The sequence below is a fragment of the Chrysochloris asiatica genome, unplaced genomic scaffold, assembly GCF_000296735.1.
Source record: "Chrysochloris asiatica unplaced genomic scaffold, ChrAsi1.0 scaffold00127, whole genome shotgun sequence".
In the NCBI taxonomy this organism is placed as follows: Eukaryota; Metazoa; Chordata; class Mammalia; order Afrosoricida; family Chrysochloridae; genus Chrysochloris; species Chrysochloris asiatica.
Genome location: NW_006408645.1, coordinates 2,166,804 through 2,181,550, shown reverse-complemented (window position 1 = coordinate 2,181,550; position 14,747 = coordinate 2,166,804). Strand labels below are relative to the sequence as shown.

Genomic DNA, 14,747 nt, shown 5'->3' with positions numbered 1-14,747 from the left:
AGCTACCGTGCTATGTTGCTGTCGAATCAGTTTCTACTCATAATGACCCTGTATATAGTTTCCAAGAGCTGTTTGTGGGTTTCAACTGCCAACCTTGTGGTTATCAGTCCAGTGCTTATCCTACAGCATGCGATGTTCTCTTATTAATTCTCATAGTTTAATCTCTATAGTATGTTGAATATTTTAAACACACAGTCATAGTATCTGTAAATCACATCAGTTTTGATACTTGTTTTCTACCTTTGATTTCTTTTTTTTGCCTCACTGCACTTGCATACTATACTAGTTACTTAGCTTCTTTACAAGGCTACATAGAATTGATGAGAACACACATCACTGCTTTTATTACTGATTTCATACGGGAAAACTTCCTGCATTTTATAATTAAGTGTGGAGTTTTCAGCTTTTGTTTTTAACGATACCCAAGATCAGATAAAAGTAATTCCCTTTTATTCCTATATTTCTGGAGTTTTGCATTATAAATAGATAGTGAACTTTCACAATGGAAAAACATGGTTTATTGTGATTTGAGGTGAAGTTTACGGTGTAAACTGACTTTCCATTCAACAATTCATACACATTTTGTTTCATGACACTGATTGCAGCCCCACGAAGTAACAACACTCTTCCCACTTTCTCCCTGTGTTTACTGTTTCCATTCGTCCTTCTTTCCTGTGCATTCCAGCCTTCTGAGCATTATTCCTTGGTAAATGCCACTCTTTTGAGCTTGTATGATTGATTGTTCTGAGAAGTGTGCACCTCCGTGGTGTGATTGTTTACCCTAATGGCCTGTCTATTGCTTGACAGAAAGCTGAGGCACGGTGGTGAGTTCAATTCTAAGTCTGAAGAGTATCAAGAGTCAAAGTCTCAGAGAGTCCAACAGTCTCTAATAGACCAGTAAATCTCTTTATTATTATTATTATTTAAAGTTTTGTTCCACATTTAAAAAACAACTTTTTTTTGGTTTCATAGTTTTAGCACATTGTTTTTCTATATCAATTTGGATGCCTACATGACTTTTCTTTTGTAATCTATTAATAGAAATACAATATATTTTCTACTATGGCAAGTAGATTGTTGTTATGATCACCATACACACACATACAGACACACAGCCATACACAGGTTGGGAAAAGAGCAAATCCTGCCTGTAGAGTTCTTGTGATTATACATGAAAGTATGCCAGGCTCAATCAGAAGTGGAGATATCTCTCCCAGAGGGTATAGCACAGGACATTTTGGGGAAGGATCCAGTTACAGAGTTCCATCCACTAACCCATGGAAATAGAATAGCCTCCGGAAAATATAAAGTCACTCTAAAGCCTAGTGGCCATGAGCCTTAAATAACTACATTCATAGTTGATGTTCTGGGTATGTTCCAGAACATAGTTCTGTGTTAATTTTGCTTCTGTATGTTACAGAGTAGGATGCCCCTAGACTTCATTCAGCTTTGTACATGGTAGGTGTGTGTGTGTGTTTGACTGTAATGGGGAAGTTCATAAGGCAAGGTCATGCTAGACCAATTAAATCAGACTCTCTTGGAGACGGGAAGTGGAACTCAGGCATCAGTATTTTCAGAATCTCTCCAAGGCATTTCAGTGTGCAGTTGAGGTTGAGAACCATCAATCTATACCATTTGCAGCTGCAAATTATAGGTGTGCTTATGAAACTGTCCACAGAGAAGATGCCTAATCATCATAAAATCAAAAGGGCAATAGGACTTAGCATTACCCAAACAAGATATGGTAGATACATAGAAGAAAAAGGTCACCAAGTGAAGGAAGAGAGGAAGAGGATGAAAATGAAAGAAGGCCCAATAATATAACAAATCTACTCACTCCAATTTCTCTGGAAGTCCTGTTTGGGTCATGTACACACAGTTGACGACAATAGTGACTGTAATAAAGAAAGTGAACCATCTGAGAGACCCATGTTAAGGAAAAGTTGAGAGTTATCATGTTTCTCTGGTGTTCATCAATGATCGCCGCTTTCAATGACTGATTACATTCATAACTTTTAGCTAGTATAAACTTTATGGTCATGTTACATAATAATCATTAACATTTCCTGGTTTCCTACCCTGGGCTGTGTGCTTGGCCCACATTATTTCTAATACAACTCTTAGTTATTGGTGAGTATTATTATCTATGTGTTGACGCTGATAAAACTTAAACAACATGTCCAAGGTCACAAATTAGTTGTTTGAAGAGTCAATTATAATGCTGAGATATGAACTCAGAACTGTTTGCCAACAGACCCGTGATCAAGATGATAGGAAATAGAATCCCTTTCCCAAAATATCTTTCTGCATTTAGGCCTTCATTTTACTATAAAACATGACCTGGAATTTCATCTCTAGCACATGTATTTGTCTCCTGAAAGTCAGAAAGAACCTTCCTAGGAAGTTACAGATGAGGGAAGGGGAAACCTTCATGGGAATTACTTTAATCAGATTGTTTTCCTCATGTAGCTTAGATCAGTCACACAGAGGATGGACTTTTGTCTAGGGATGATGAAGCAGCAATAGGGAAGTGAAGTGCTGGCTCAAGAACATCCCAAATAGTACTAGGTGGTCCTAAGGAGAAACTCTGAATATCCAGAGAGGAGAATCTTAGGAGAAGCAGATAGGAAAAGGATGTGCAGAAGGGGAAGGAAACCCTGAGGAGGGGGGATGAGTAAAAGGAGGTGAATAGAAGTGAAGAAATGTCAGTGGGGAAAAATCCAAAGATACACTTCTCCCACTTGGCCATTTTCTGGAGGATTAGCTGGGTTCCTAATTACTTCTTAAAGAAAAACAAAGTCTGAAGATAAACTTGACCTATAAGAGTGCAGCCTCATTTTTCATAATTTTGATTTGAACAGAAGTATTTTAAATCTATTTTAGTTTTCTGTAAATGCCTTTTATGTACTCTGCTTTACAGTTACTAAGGAACATGTTTATTTTGAAAAGGAAAATTCAACTCATTAAGCCACATTTTCCTGTTGATTTATAATCAAATGAAGAAATATATTCATGGAAGGGACATGAATATATTTGTTAACCCAAGGATTAAATTAAAGTAATATCTCCAATATCACAAAACTTTATAACTAATGTGATTGAGTATATGTGATATTACTTGTGGAAACAATCTGAGCAAATGTGATGGTAATTACAATTAAGATGAAATATGAATCACAGGACCCTAAGAACTACATACATTGATGAGCATGCTTTTGACCTAGAGATTTAAATATATAAATGCAACTTTTCTGTCATGTTATGACTCTGCCAAACAATTATTTACTCACCAGATTTCAAGATGAAAGGAAGACTCACTGGTTACTTAGTTCTTTTAAGGGATTTTATTAATAATTGATTGCTTCTTGCTTATCTAGATTCAAGTCAGCGAGGATCTTTGCAGAAGATTTTGTATATTTTCTGTTTTTCTTCATTTGTAATTTTTATGTAATTGTATAAATGTATGTTTAAAAATCCCAAGTAGATGTGACATACTTAGAGAATAATTACCCTAATTCATTTCTATCAACTACAGTTACTGCTTTAGAGACAATGTAGGATTGACCTCTTAAACAGTTGTGTGATCTGGGACAATTTATTTAATATCTCTGTTATGCTGGGTTTTGCCTTAAAGTTTATTTTATCGGAGATTAGTACTGCCACTCCTGTTAGTTTTTTATTGCAATTAGCTTGGTATATTTTTTCCCATCCTTTGACTTTTAATCTGTTTTTGTCTCTGTATGTAAGATGTGTCTCTTGCAGACAGCATATTGAAAGATCTTGTTTTCTTATCCATTCCGCCACCCTCTGTCTCTTAACTGGTGCATTTAACCATTTACATTCTGTGTAATTATCAATGTTGTTGTTGTTAAGTGCCGTCGAGTCAGTTCCGACCCATAGCGACCCTGCACATGGTTTCTGAGGCTGTAAATCTTTATGGGAGCAGAAAGCCTCATCTTTCTTCCGCGGAGCAGCTGGTAGTTTCGAACTGCTGACCTTGCGGTTCACAGCCTGATTCGTAACCACTACGCTATGGTATGGATTAATTGCTGCCATTATGGGTTTGTTGTTGCTGGTTTTTTTTTGTGTGTGTGTGTGGTGTTGCTGCTTTCTTTGTTCTGTGTGTCTTCCTTTGCTGAGTTCATGGTTTTTGTGTTCTTTCTTGTGAGTTTCCTCATATTTTTAATGTTTCCATATTCTTGGATTTTCATTTTCTTGGTATGTTGTGAAGTGTTAATTTTCTCTGAGGTTACCTTATAGTCCGTTAACTTTTCCCTTCATTTAGTGCAGTTTATTTTATCCTGTAATCTACCTCACCTTCTCACCATCTGGATCTCTGTTTCTATGTGTTTAGCTTTTTTCACATTGTAATTTTTTTTTTTTTTTAGAGTTTGATAGAAAAATTCTTTAATCAAAACAGTTAACATATTGACACTAATAGCTTAACTAGAACAGATTTGTCCAAATCCAAACAGGTGTAATGACTGGTTAATCAAAACAATGGGTCCTAGATTCCATTGTTAAGACCCTTCAAAAGCAAGCACCCAATTATTGAAATTGAAGATTCAAACTATTGAACTATAGATGAAAACAGTTATCCATGAGGTTAAAAATACACGATGCTTAGCAACCACTTTTTTGGAAACTTATAAACCACAGACCTAAACTTATAACTCTTAACCCATTTTCCCACATTCGTATCAAATTATGATTAGTGTCTTCAGCTACTGAAAACCACCAAATAACCTAATCTTCAAAATAGAATGCTATCCTTTAGTTAATACACCCTTAAATTTTGTGTTAACATTGGTTCACCCTGACTTAGGCCATGTATGAATGAACTACATACAAAGTCACTCTAACTTTGTCAACTTCCTTCAAACAACCTATGTGCAATTGTCATATATGATGTAGAAATAACAACTATGATGTAGAAATGAAAAATTTAAAATCCCTTCTAATATAGCCATGTTTTCAAATAGGATATTTTCCTTATATAATATTTACTTACATTTTGCATAAGCATTATGCACTGACTTTTTTTCCAAATTAAAAAAAAAACTCTATTTTAAGTGACGTCCTTAATAAATATGAATTAAAAAAACAAATATGAGCCCTTTCTCAAAAATAAGCTTTCCTCAGTTAATTTTGAATTTTAGCTCCTAGTACATATAAAGAATCTTAAATGGTTGATTCCAAGGTTACTACTCTCATGCCAAATTTATTTCAATATATACCCAGTCTGTAAGAAAAATTGTGGGATTTCACTGAATTCCTAGCCACAAAACTAAATTATCTTTAAAAATTAACATGAATTTTATACCTTGCAAAAATATCAGTTTCACTTCAGTTGGATATCTAATTGTCATACAATTAGAAGGCATACAGACCACACATTGTTATAAAGCAGCAGGGTAATGTAGCACAATATAGACTGAGATTCAAATTAACTTTTGATAAAACAAGGGAGTGAGTATTTGTATAGACGTAACACTTTAACTACCATAAAAATGCTCAACTTCTACAAAAACCCACAAGTGAAAAGACAGTCTGGTAAATCCAACATGTGTAAAAACTATGCACAAAAACCACAGTATTAGGGAAAAGAGGAAAAGTATTATGCAAGTAGCATTTTAAAAAATGTAACTTTTTCTCTATCAATTACACATTAACTTACACACACTAATTGAAAATATGCTACAATCATTATGTCTGGAAAAGCAGCTTAATATTTTCTAAATGGATTTTCCTCCACATTTTTGTATATTATAGCTATTAATACTGCACAAGTACAATTAGCAATAATGTTCAATTTTCAGCAAAGGGATCTCCCCTTGAAAGCAAGTTTTGAACATGAAAACCTATGCTTATAAAAATTTAAAACTTTCCTTTTCAGCAGCCTAAATATTTCAAATGAAAACCATTACAAACGTCTCAAGTGTCCTTTCTTCTGGGTGTGTCAGCCTAGTAATCTAATGTGGAACACTTCAGAGAGATTTCTGTTTCCCTCTCTTCGCTAGATGCTTTTTTCCTAGAGCTCGTCTTATGGTTGTCTTTGCTTTCTTCACTGCTATTTTCATTATGCTGTGGCTGACTACTATCTTGAACATTAGATCCTCCATTTACAGTCTTTGAACCTCTTTGTTCCTTTTCTAGCTTTTTGTTTGGCTCTTTCTTTCCTTGATCTTTGGTCTTATTTGCTTCCTCATGCTGCCTTTGTTCAGCAAGAGACTTAATTCAGCACTTGTGTGATCACAGAATCTCCTTCACCAACCAAAAATATGTTCTTAAACTTGTTATACAGCATTGTAGACTTTTCCATGATAACCTGACTAGCTTTGAATCGCCGTATGTTTTTCAGTGTTGTAATCATCTCTGTGTGTTTCTGAGCTTGTTGCATTGTGACCTGAGGTGAAGCAAGTTCATCCAAGGCCTCAATACATCTGTTCACATTAAGATTATCAATTTTGAGTGAGTTTTTAATTTCAGCACACATCCTTTGAAGTCGAGAACCCATAGATGTTTCTTGCTTCTTCTCCATTTTCTTAACATCTGGCTTCTTCTCTTCATCTTTATTAAGCTGCTCAGTTTCCATTTGCTCCTCTTGCTTGCGTTTTCTCTCAGTTGCCTCCTTCTCATGCTGCCCCTTTATCATATTCCATTAATGGGTAGTCTGAAAGTTTCTCCCGCCTTTTCTTTTCTTGTTACCTTCTTGATCATCCATCCCCTTCTTCTTCAGAATCAGAGGTTGATGCAACCCCTGCTTTAGGTAACCTTTTCCTTTTTGATTTCACTTCTTTCTTTCCCTCTTTTTTGTCAGGCTCTTTTCTTGATTTATCTTCTTTCTTTTGGCCTTCTTCATATTTTTCAGTTGTTTTTTAGGTTGTTTTTCCTCTTGCCCTTTCTTCTTAGTTTTATCTTCTTCAGTTACCATATCACTCTCTGAAGGACAAGGCTGTCTTACCATTTTGGGTCTGCCTCTTGGTTTTGGAATCTTGACTTCTGCAGCTGCAGGGCGTCCCCTTTTCAAACTCACTTTTAGATTAACAGATGTTACTGCTGTTGTCACTACTCCAGTATCCTCTGTTTCTACTTGCTTTTCTGCCTTTCTCTTTCTCCCTCTTCTGGCAGCTTTTGGAGTAGTTATATCAATTGCTTTAGTCGTATCCTCATTGTTGGCTTTTTCCTCCTGGTCAGTATCCTCCTTTGAAACACTAGTTTGTTTTTCTTAAGCTTCAACATCAGATAATGCATTTGGTTGCTTAGTTGAGGCCTGCTAACTAGAAAATTTCACTCTTGGATTGTTATCTATTTCCCATAAACCTTCATTTATCTATTTCCCATAAACCTTCATCCAGAAAACTTTTTAGTTTATTTGGCTTGCCATAGTTTTCCTTATTTTCAGAGTAGGGAAATATATCTGTTGGTCCCAGTAAAGCAGTCTCAGGAGTTCTGAAAAGGAAAATGGGTAGTTTGTTTGGGGTTGGCTTTACAGTTCCATTAGGAACTTCATTTACCAGAGCTGGCCGATAAGGACAACCTTTCATCTTGGTGAAGATGAGGTCTCTGCATGTGAAATCGCAAGTCATGTTTCTGGGCTGACGCAGGTCGGGACCCCAAAGAGGAGCCACGGTGTGTGGAGCTGGCAGGAAAAGGAGATGCTGTGGGCGTCGGATGCACCTGTGGGGTGTAGGCATGGAGGTTGCCATAGTGAGCTGGCTGCCTTTGCCTGCGTCCACCCAAGCCACCTGTGCCACCAGCTGCCGCAGAGGCATCTCAATGGCTCTAATTGCAACTGCCGCCACTACCACCATAGCTGTGCTCTGTAATTGTTTTGACCATAGACTGTTCTCCAAAATTCTCTGAGTTTGTTCTTATAGTGTTGTTCTGTTCTCGACTCTTCCATCTGTCCATTTAGTTCTGTGAGGTGCTGCCACGTATGTCAATCTCTGGTTGTTGTATGTTCTTGTTGGTTCTTAGTCCACAGAACTCCCTTTAGGATACTTTGTAGTGCAGGGTTGGCTTTGGAAAAACCCCTTAGCTTCTGTTTATTCTGGAATGTTTTGATTATACTGTCATATTTGATTGATAGCTTTGCTTGATAAAGGATTCTTGGTTGACATTTTTTTTTTTTTTTTTTTCAGGGTTTTATATATGTCTCTCCATTGCCTTCTTGCTTGCATGGTTTCTGCTGAGAGATCTGAGCTTAATCTGACTTGCTTGCCTTTGTGTGTGACACTTCTGTTTTCCCTAGCTGCTTTCAGGGGTGTCTCCTTAATCTTTGATTTTGGAGAACTTGATTATGATATGTCTTGGTGATTTTCTTTTGGGGTCTTTCCTCCCTGGGGTTCATTGAACTTCTCGAATGTTTATCTTTTCACTCTTCAGGATGTTAGAGAAATTTTCTTCTAGCAGTTCTTCAACTATTTCCTCTGTGGATTTGTGTGATTCTTCCTGTTCTGGAATGCTGATAATTCTTAAGTTATTCCTCTTCATGTTGTCCAACATGAATCTTAGACCTTCTTCAGATTTTTAAAACATTTTTTCTGCTTGCTCTTCTATCTTAGTGGTATTGAGAGATTTGTCTTCCAGCTCACTAGTTCTGCCTTCCATCTCTTCTACTCTATTCCTTTGCTCTTTCAGTGTATTGTCTATTTCTGATATTCTATTATTGATCGTTTAGACCTCTTTCTGTAGGTTTTGAATGGTTTCCAATTTTGTATCCCTCTTATTTGATTGTTCCTGTAGCACTTTCCTGACTTCTTCTTTATTTTTCTCAACTCCAATGTAAAGTGTTTTGAAACATTTTATAGTGATTTTTCTGAATTCCTTCTCAGGTGTTTCCAAGGCCTGCCCTTCTTCCAAAATGGATTTCAGGTCTACCTCTAGGTCATTTGTCTCAGACATTTTATCTTGTTTCTGGACATGTGCTGATATGGTCATCTACTTTTGCTTCTTGGTCAAGTTTAGTGTTTATTTGTGGCCTTAATACTTAATTGAGTGTTTTTGTTGTTACTGTTGGTTTTTTTTTAAATGCTTTCTGACTGCCTCCAGGTAGAGGTGATCAAGATGTGGGCTTCCCTTTTCACCCTTCTTGTTGCTCAACTCAGAGTAACTTTTGCAGGTGTTGTCCGCCTCCCTAGTGTATGGCAGTTGGTATTGGTTCTTGCCTGGATTGTGGCATTTCATAGGGTGTGATTGTAGCTTGACTATATGGCAGCAATTGCTGTCTCATGTTGGGTAATATAGGGAGAGAAAGAGTCCCCCAAAGGTAAAAGGGGGGAATAAAAAAAACAAAACAGCAACAGCCACAAAAAGAGAAATAAAAATAAATAAATAAATAAAACCACCAAAAAACACCACCACCAACAAAAAAATTAGATTGGATATTATAGTGTATAATTGCAGAAAAGGGAGAGGAGGGAGAAAAGAAGAAGGAAAAAAAGAAGAAGTAAAAAATCTATAGCCTAATATGAGTCTGATTTTAATATCCTCTTTAAGCCTCTTGCCTTTAAGGCCACCTGATAAATTTTAAGATGCCAATGTTGGTTGTTATGCTGTACTCAGGATTTAATTTTTGGACTTTTTGTGTTTAAACTTTCTCTCCCTCTCCACACCCCTTGTTCTGGCTTTTTCCCTATTAATAAACAGTTCAGGGCTGGCTTCTGAGCTGCCTGTTTCTGCAAATGCTGAGAGTATCTGTGTGTGTGTGTGGGAGAGTAACCCACCCGTGGTGGGGGTGGGGTGTCTACTTACTCAGGTGCCCCCTCTAGTCACCAGAATGGAGGTGTGCAAACAGTGGGGGCCAATGAACAGATACCATACCAAAAAAAAAGAAAATCAAAACTGACAAAGTATTTTGTCCACCTTTACTCCAAGGTTCCCGTGGTGTTATTCCATGGTGGATCTGCTTGCTCCCCCACTAGGTCTTGCCATTTGGTCTCACCCAAGTTGTCGGCTCTGGGCTGCCAAGACCAGCAGATTCTAATGTATGGGATTTCTTACTTCTGCTACAAGTTCCACTAGTTATAAGCCTTCAAACTTTTTAAATATCCCTAGATATATGGTTCAGAGTTTTGGAGCTCTGCTCTGAACCTGCTTCATCTGGTATTCTGTGGTACTGCTGATGGAGAACTTCACTGCACCTCTCCCCTATTGCCATCAAGCCCTGCCTCCTATTTAATGCCCCTGAATGTCAGTTTCATCATCTGCAAAATGGAGATATTAATGCTTACATCAAGGATTTCTGTACAACACCAGGAGCTATTTAGCAAATAAGATCCTACAATCAGGTGCAGCTTTGTAGGTCAATGCTCTGGACTGTGAAGTTGGTTTAAACTACAAGGTCTGTGGTTCAAGTTCACCAGTCACTCCTCGGAAACTATATACAGGGTTGCTACAGGTTGGAACCAACTTGATAGCACAACAACAACATCATCCTTAGGAAGTCCTGGTGTGGTGCTATGGGATAAACACTGCATCGTTGGCAGTTCAAACTCACCAGCTGCTCCTTGGAAACCCCATATAGGAACACTATGAGTCAGAACCAATTTGACAGCGCTTAATAACAACCATGGAGTACTGGTGTGGCAATGTGGGTTAATGCACCAGACTGACTGAAAAGCCATTTGAACTTCAAGTTCATCAGCTGCTCCTTGGGAAACCTATACAGTGTCCTTATGGTTCGGAATCAACTCGATGGCATTTAACAATAACAACCATATCATTAGAGGAGTCCTGGTTGGTGCTGTAGAATAAGCATTGGACTGATAACCTCAAGGACAGTGGTTTAAATCCACCAGCTGCTCCTTGGAGACCTTGTACAGGTGGCTATGAAAACTGAACAGCACTTACCAACAATAACAGCATTATCATTAGACATTCTTCTACAGCATCTAGAAATCCAAGCTTTAATTAAGAAAATATAGCTCTACCTGATTAACCATAAAGATAAAATATATTAAAGAAAAAATGTGATGCAACTTTATCAGCAACACAGTTTCCTGTTGAGCACAGAGATGCCTCTGGATCAGTGTTTCCTGCTCACCGAGCCTGTCCGGCAACCCAACAAGCTTCCCCAAAGTCTGGGACTGAGCTCTTTTGTGTTGTTGTTAAACTGGAGCTTTCTAAGAAGAGGCTGGCTACCATCTGTCAGGTAGCTGAGGCAAGGCTGTTTTTTGCAAATCAAACACTTGGAAGCGAAGGCTGTATTTATCATTAGGAATTTCCAGTTTTGGAAAAACACCAAGCAAAATCCTTGGAAACCAAGCCAAAGTATCTGTATTCTACTACTTTGGCTTGCCTTTGGGAAAAAAAAAATCCCCAAATCCAAAAACCAAGCAAAGACCCCCCACCCTACCCCCCACCCCCAAAAAATACCCCACAAAATAAAACTGGAAGGTAGCATATGGAACCCAGTCAAAGGAACTAACATAATACACACACTCTAAACATTATATGTCCCAAAGGCATAGACCTTGAGCTGCTGACATTTTAAACATGCTGGTCCTCATCGAGAAACATGTCATATTGGCAGTAACCAACCCATGGCCAATGGGTCCCACTGAGACAGTGCACACTCTGCCCATCACAGTCTGTTCTCTGCCATCTGGGAGATGCTGCTTTTTTGCCCAAAGAGCAACCTCTCTCTAGCATTGCTCAGGCACAGAGTAACAAGCCATGCTTATCCCATATGCCCAAAAAGTCTTGGGGCCCTTTACTGGTTCTTAAGTTGTGGGCAGAGAAGAGTGTCGGAATAGTACATCCTATGGTGGGAATGTCCCTGAGTGCCTCAGGCAAAGCTTCCTTCATAAGACAGACATTTTCTAAGTTGTGTCTAGATTAGTCTGAGGTGAGCCTTATGCATTTAGGCTGCATGAACACCTCTTCTGGGTTTTGGAGATACTTTGGGATATCAAGCACATTAAACGCACAATTTTTTTCAGTTTCACGACATCATTGTCTCAGAATTCAATAGCCCTTTTCAATCTAAAGAAGGAGTATTAGACACATATTCTAACATCAGGAAGAAACAACTCGCAAAGGATATGAGTGGACAGACACTTTGATGGCTGTTCTTCTGATCCGGTGAAAAGGACTGAATAGCCACAGAGCTCTAGTGGCACTAAATCGGGAAATGGTCCTCCTTTTGTTTAGCACCATAAATGTCTAAAACAAAACAAAAGACAGCAGAAGGTAGACCTCCAGTGAGAAACAAGCATCCTCACACAACTGTGCTGTTGTTGAACAGTAATCAGTGCCTCATCTCAAGCTCATGAATAAGAAATGCTCTGGGCACTATGAGACAACAAGAGACACCTGAAAGTGCAGAGAGCTAGGGAGTATCAGGGACTAAAAGCTATATCCTAGAAAGGCTACAGACCCTACTAACCAGCCCTCTGGGAGGGCTCTAAGGCTAGGCAGTCAGCCCAGGGGCTGGTATGAAACATCAGGGTCATAGTAAGGATTCTGACTATAGAAGATGGCCTTTTGTTTGAACTGAATTCATCTATGACTAGAGGACCATCCCTGGTCTTGTGATGTTCTTTGTGTTTTCCACCTCTGAGACCTCTTCTTTTTAAGCCTTCTCCTGATTCCTGGAGAATGAAGGCTCTTGGTAGGAGGAAAGAATGAGACAGTTAGCCCAGTACCTAAATTACGTTTTCTAGAATCCATATTTGAGAAGGCCAATTCCTATTCCTCCTAAATACACATGAACCTTTTTTTTTTTTTTTTTTTTTTTCCAGGCAGGGTAACTGCCATGAAGCAGCTGTTGTTTAAATTAGTGGTTCTCAAATATTTTGATTATTGAGGGCCTCAAAGAATTTTGGTTTATGTGGGAGATACAGACATTTGTCATTTTATAAACACAGGAACATACAAGCAATGCCGCTGACCCACATCAGGAGCCTCTATTCCACATTCACTACGGTATGTTCACATTAGAATGTGAGGGAAAAAGACTAAGGATGTCTAAGTATTGTTATCAAATAGTTTGGACCTCATGAACCCACTAATCCACTAAAAAGTTTCTGGGGTCTCCAGGGGCCCTGGGACCACAATCTGAGGACTATTAGTTTAAGATTTCTGTTCCCAATCCCCTGTGCTCTTGAGGAGAGAGTAGCTGGAGGCTGTGTGCCGTGGAGTCAGTTCCGACTCATAGCGACCCCGTACAGGGTTTCTGAGGCTGTAAATTTTTACGGGAGTAGAATGCCTCCTCTTTCTCCCGCCCAGTGTTTAGGGCTACTGAACAAAGTCATCTCTTTTCTCTCCCTGCATCCTTCCATCCTTCTGAAACAAGGGAAAATCCTGATGGAGCTACTGCATGCTCGGTGGGCCCGAGGAACCCTGAGCAGTATGCAAAGAGAGGCAACACCTCCGGCAGCTCTAGCCCAGCACTATTCTAAGGGAAACAGCTGGCTTTCCGTGACAGCTATGCGGTAGCTGTCACTGCTTTTGAGGATTTGGTTTATATCAGCCCCTATCACAAATGTAGCGTAGTGGTTACGAATCGGGCTGCGAACCTTAAGGTCAGCGATTCGAAACTACCAGCTGCTCTGCGGGAGAAAGATGAGGCTTTCTACTCCCGTAAAGATTTACACCCTCGGAAACCCTGTACAGGGTCGCTATGGGTCGGAACCGACTCGACGGCACTTAACAACAACAACAACATCACAAATGCCTAAGGAGCTCTGGTGGCATGGTGGTTATGAGCCAGGCTGCCAACGTCAAGGTCAGTAGTTCGAAACTACCAGTGGTTCCGCGGGAGAAAGATGAGGCTTTCTGCTCCTGTAAAGATTTACAGCCTCGGAAACCCTATGCAGGGTCCCTATGAGTCGTAACGGACTCCATGGTACTTAACAACAACAACATCACAAATGCCAAGGAGCTCTGGTAGCATAGTGGATTACGAACTAGGCTGCTGACCACAAGGTCAAAAGTTTGAACCTACCAGTCACTCTTCAGGAGAAAGATGAGGTTTTTTGCTTCCATTAATATTTATAACCTCAGAAACCCTATACAGGGTCACTATGAGTCGGACATAACTCGGTGGCACACAGCCACCACCACCACTACCACCGCCACAAATGCCATGGAAGATTCAAAAAGGGTGTCAAAGGGGTGAGTTCGATTTTTTTCCCCCATTAGCTGTGTCTGTAGCAGACCGCCATATCACCCAGGATGCAAAAGGACTCCGGGAGCTAGGTGGGATGGAGACTTCCTCTCGCTTACCCGGTGCGTGCTGTAGAAGGGGTCCAGATCCTCCAACGCCTCCCCGATCAGTTCCACTGGGAGATCGCCATAGAACTTGGGCAGCTGGTTGCAGGCTTTCAAGTCTAGTTGGGGTCGAGGTTTTTCTTCTTTGTCCTTCTGTTCGCTGTGCTTATCTTTGGCTTTCTTTGCTTCCTGCTCTGTAGCAATTCGCTTCTCAATCTCCGCTAGTGACTCCGGAGTGAATCGACGGAAATTGGTAGTTTCCTGAGACTCAAAGGGGAGTTCCATCTTCTCATATTCCTTCAGGAAAAATTGATACTCTTATGATAAAACCACAGACAGGTAACAGTCTGTCTACGAGTTCTCTACCTCCCACCCCAGCATACTAGAGCAGCTGTCCTAACCCCAGCTTCTAGTTCCTCTCTTAACTCACCTGGCTGTCTAGGACCCCACTTTCCACGTAGTACTTTGAAGGAAGGCTATTATTCTATCCCTCTCCACGTCCCTCAAAATTATGTTTTTGCATCCCTGCA

The 14,747-nt window shown here is 39.5% G+C and overlaps 1 protein-coding gene and 1 pseudogene across 1 annotated transcript in view; both read right to left on the bottom strand.

The window, feature by feature from the left end:
• Nucleotides 1–14,502, bottom strand: part of SCN10A (sodium channel, voltage-gated, type X, alpha subunit) — a 192,634-nt gene extending 178,132 nt beyond the window's left edge. The window contains exons 1-3 of the mRNA XM_006869181.1: nt 14,233–14,502; nt 12,041–12,168; nt 1,838–1,918 (exon numbers count right to left, since the gene is read on the bottom strand). Coding sequence (XP_006869243.1) covers nt 1,838–1,918; nt 12,041–12,168; nt 14,233–14,502 — 479 coding nt within the window. The remainder of the gene's footprint in view (nt 1–1,837; nt 1,919–12,040; nt 12,169–14,232) is intronic.
• Nucleotides 5,965–7,589, bottom strand: LOC102836864 (annotated as a pseudogene).
• Nucleotides 14,503–14,747: the final 245 nt, after the last annotated feature.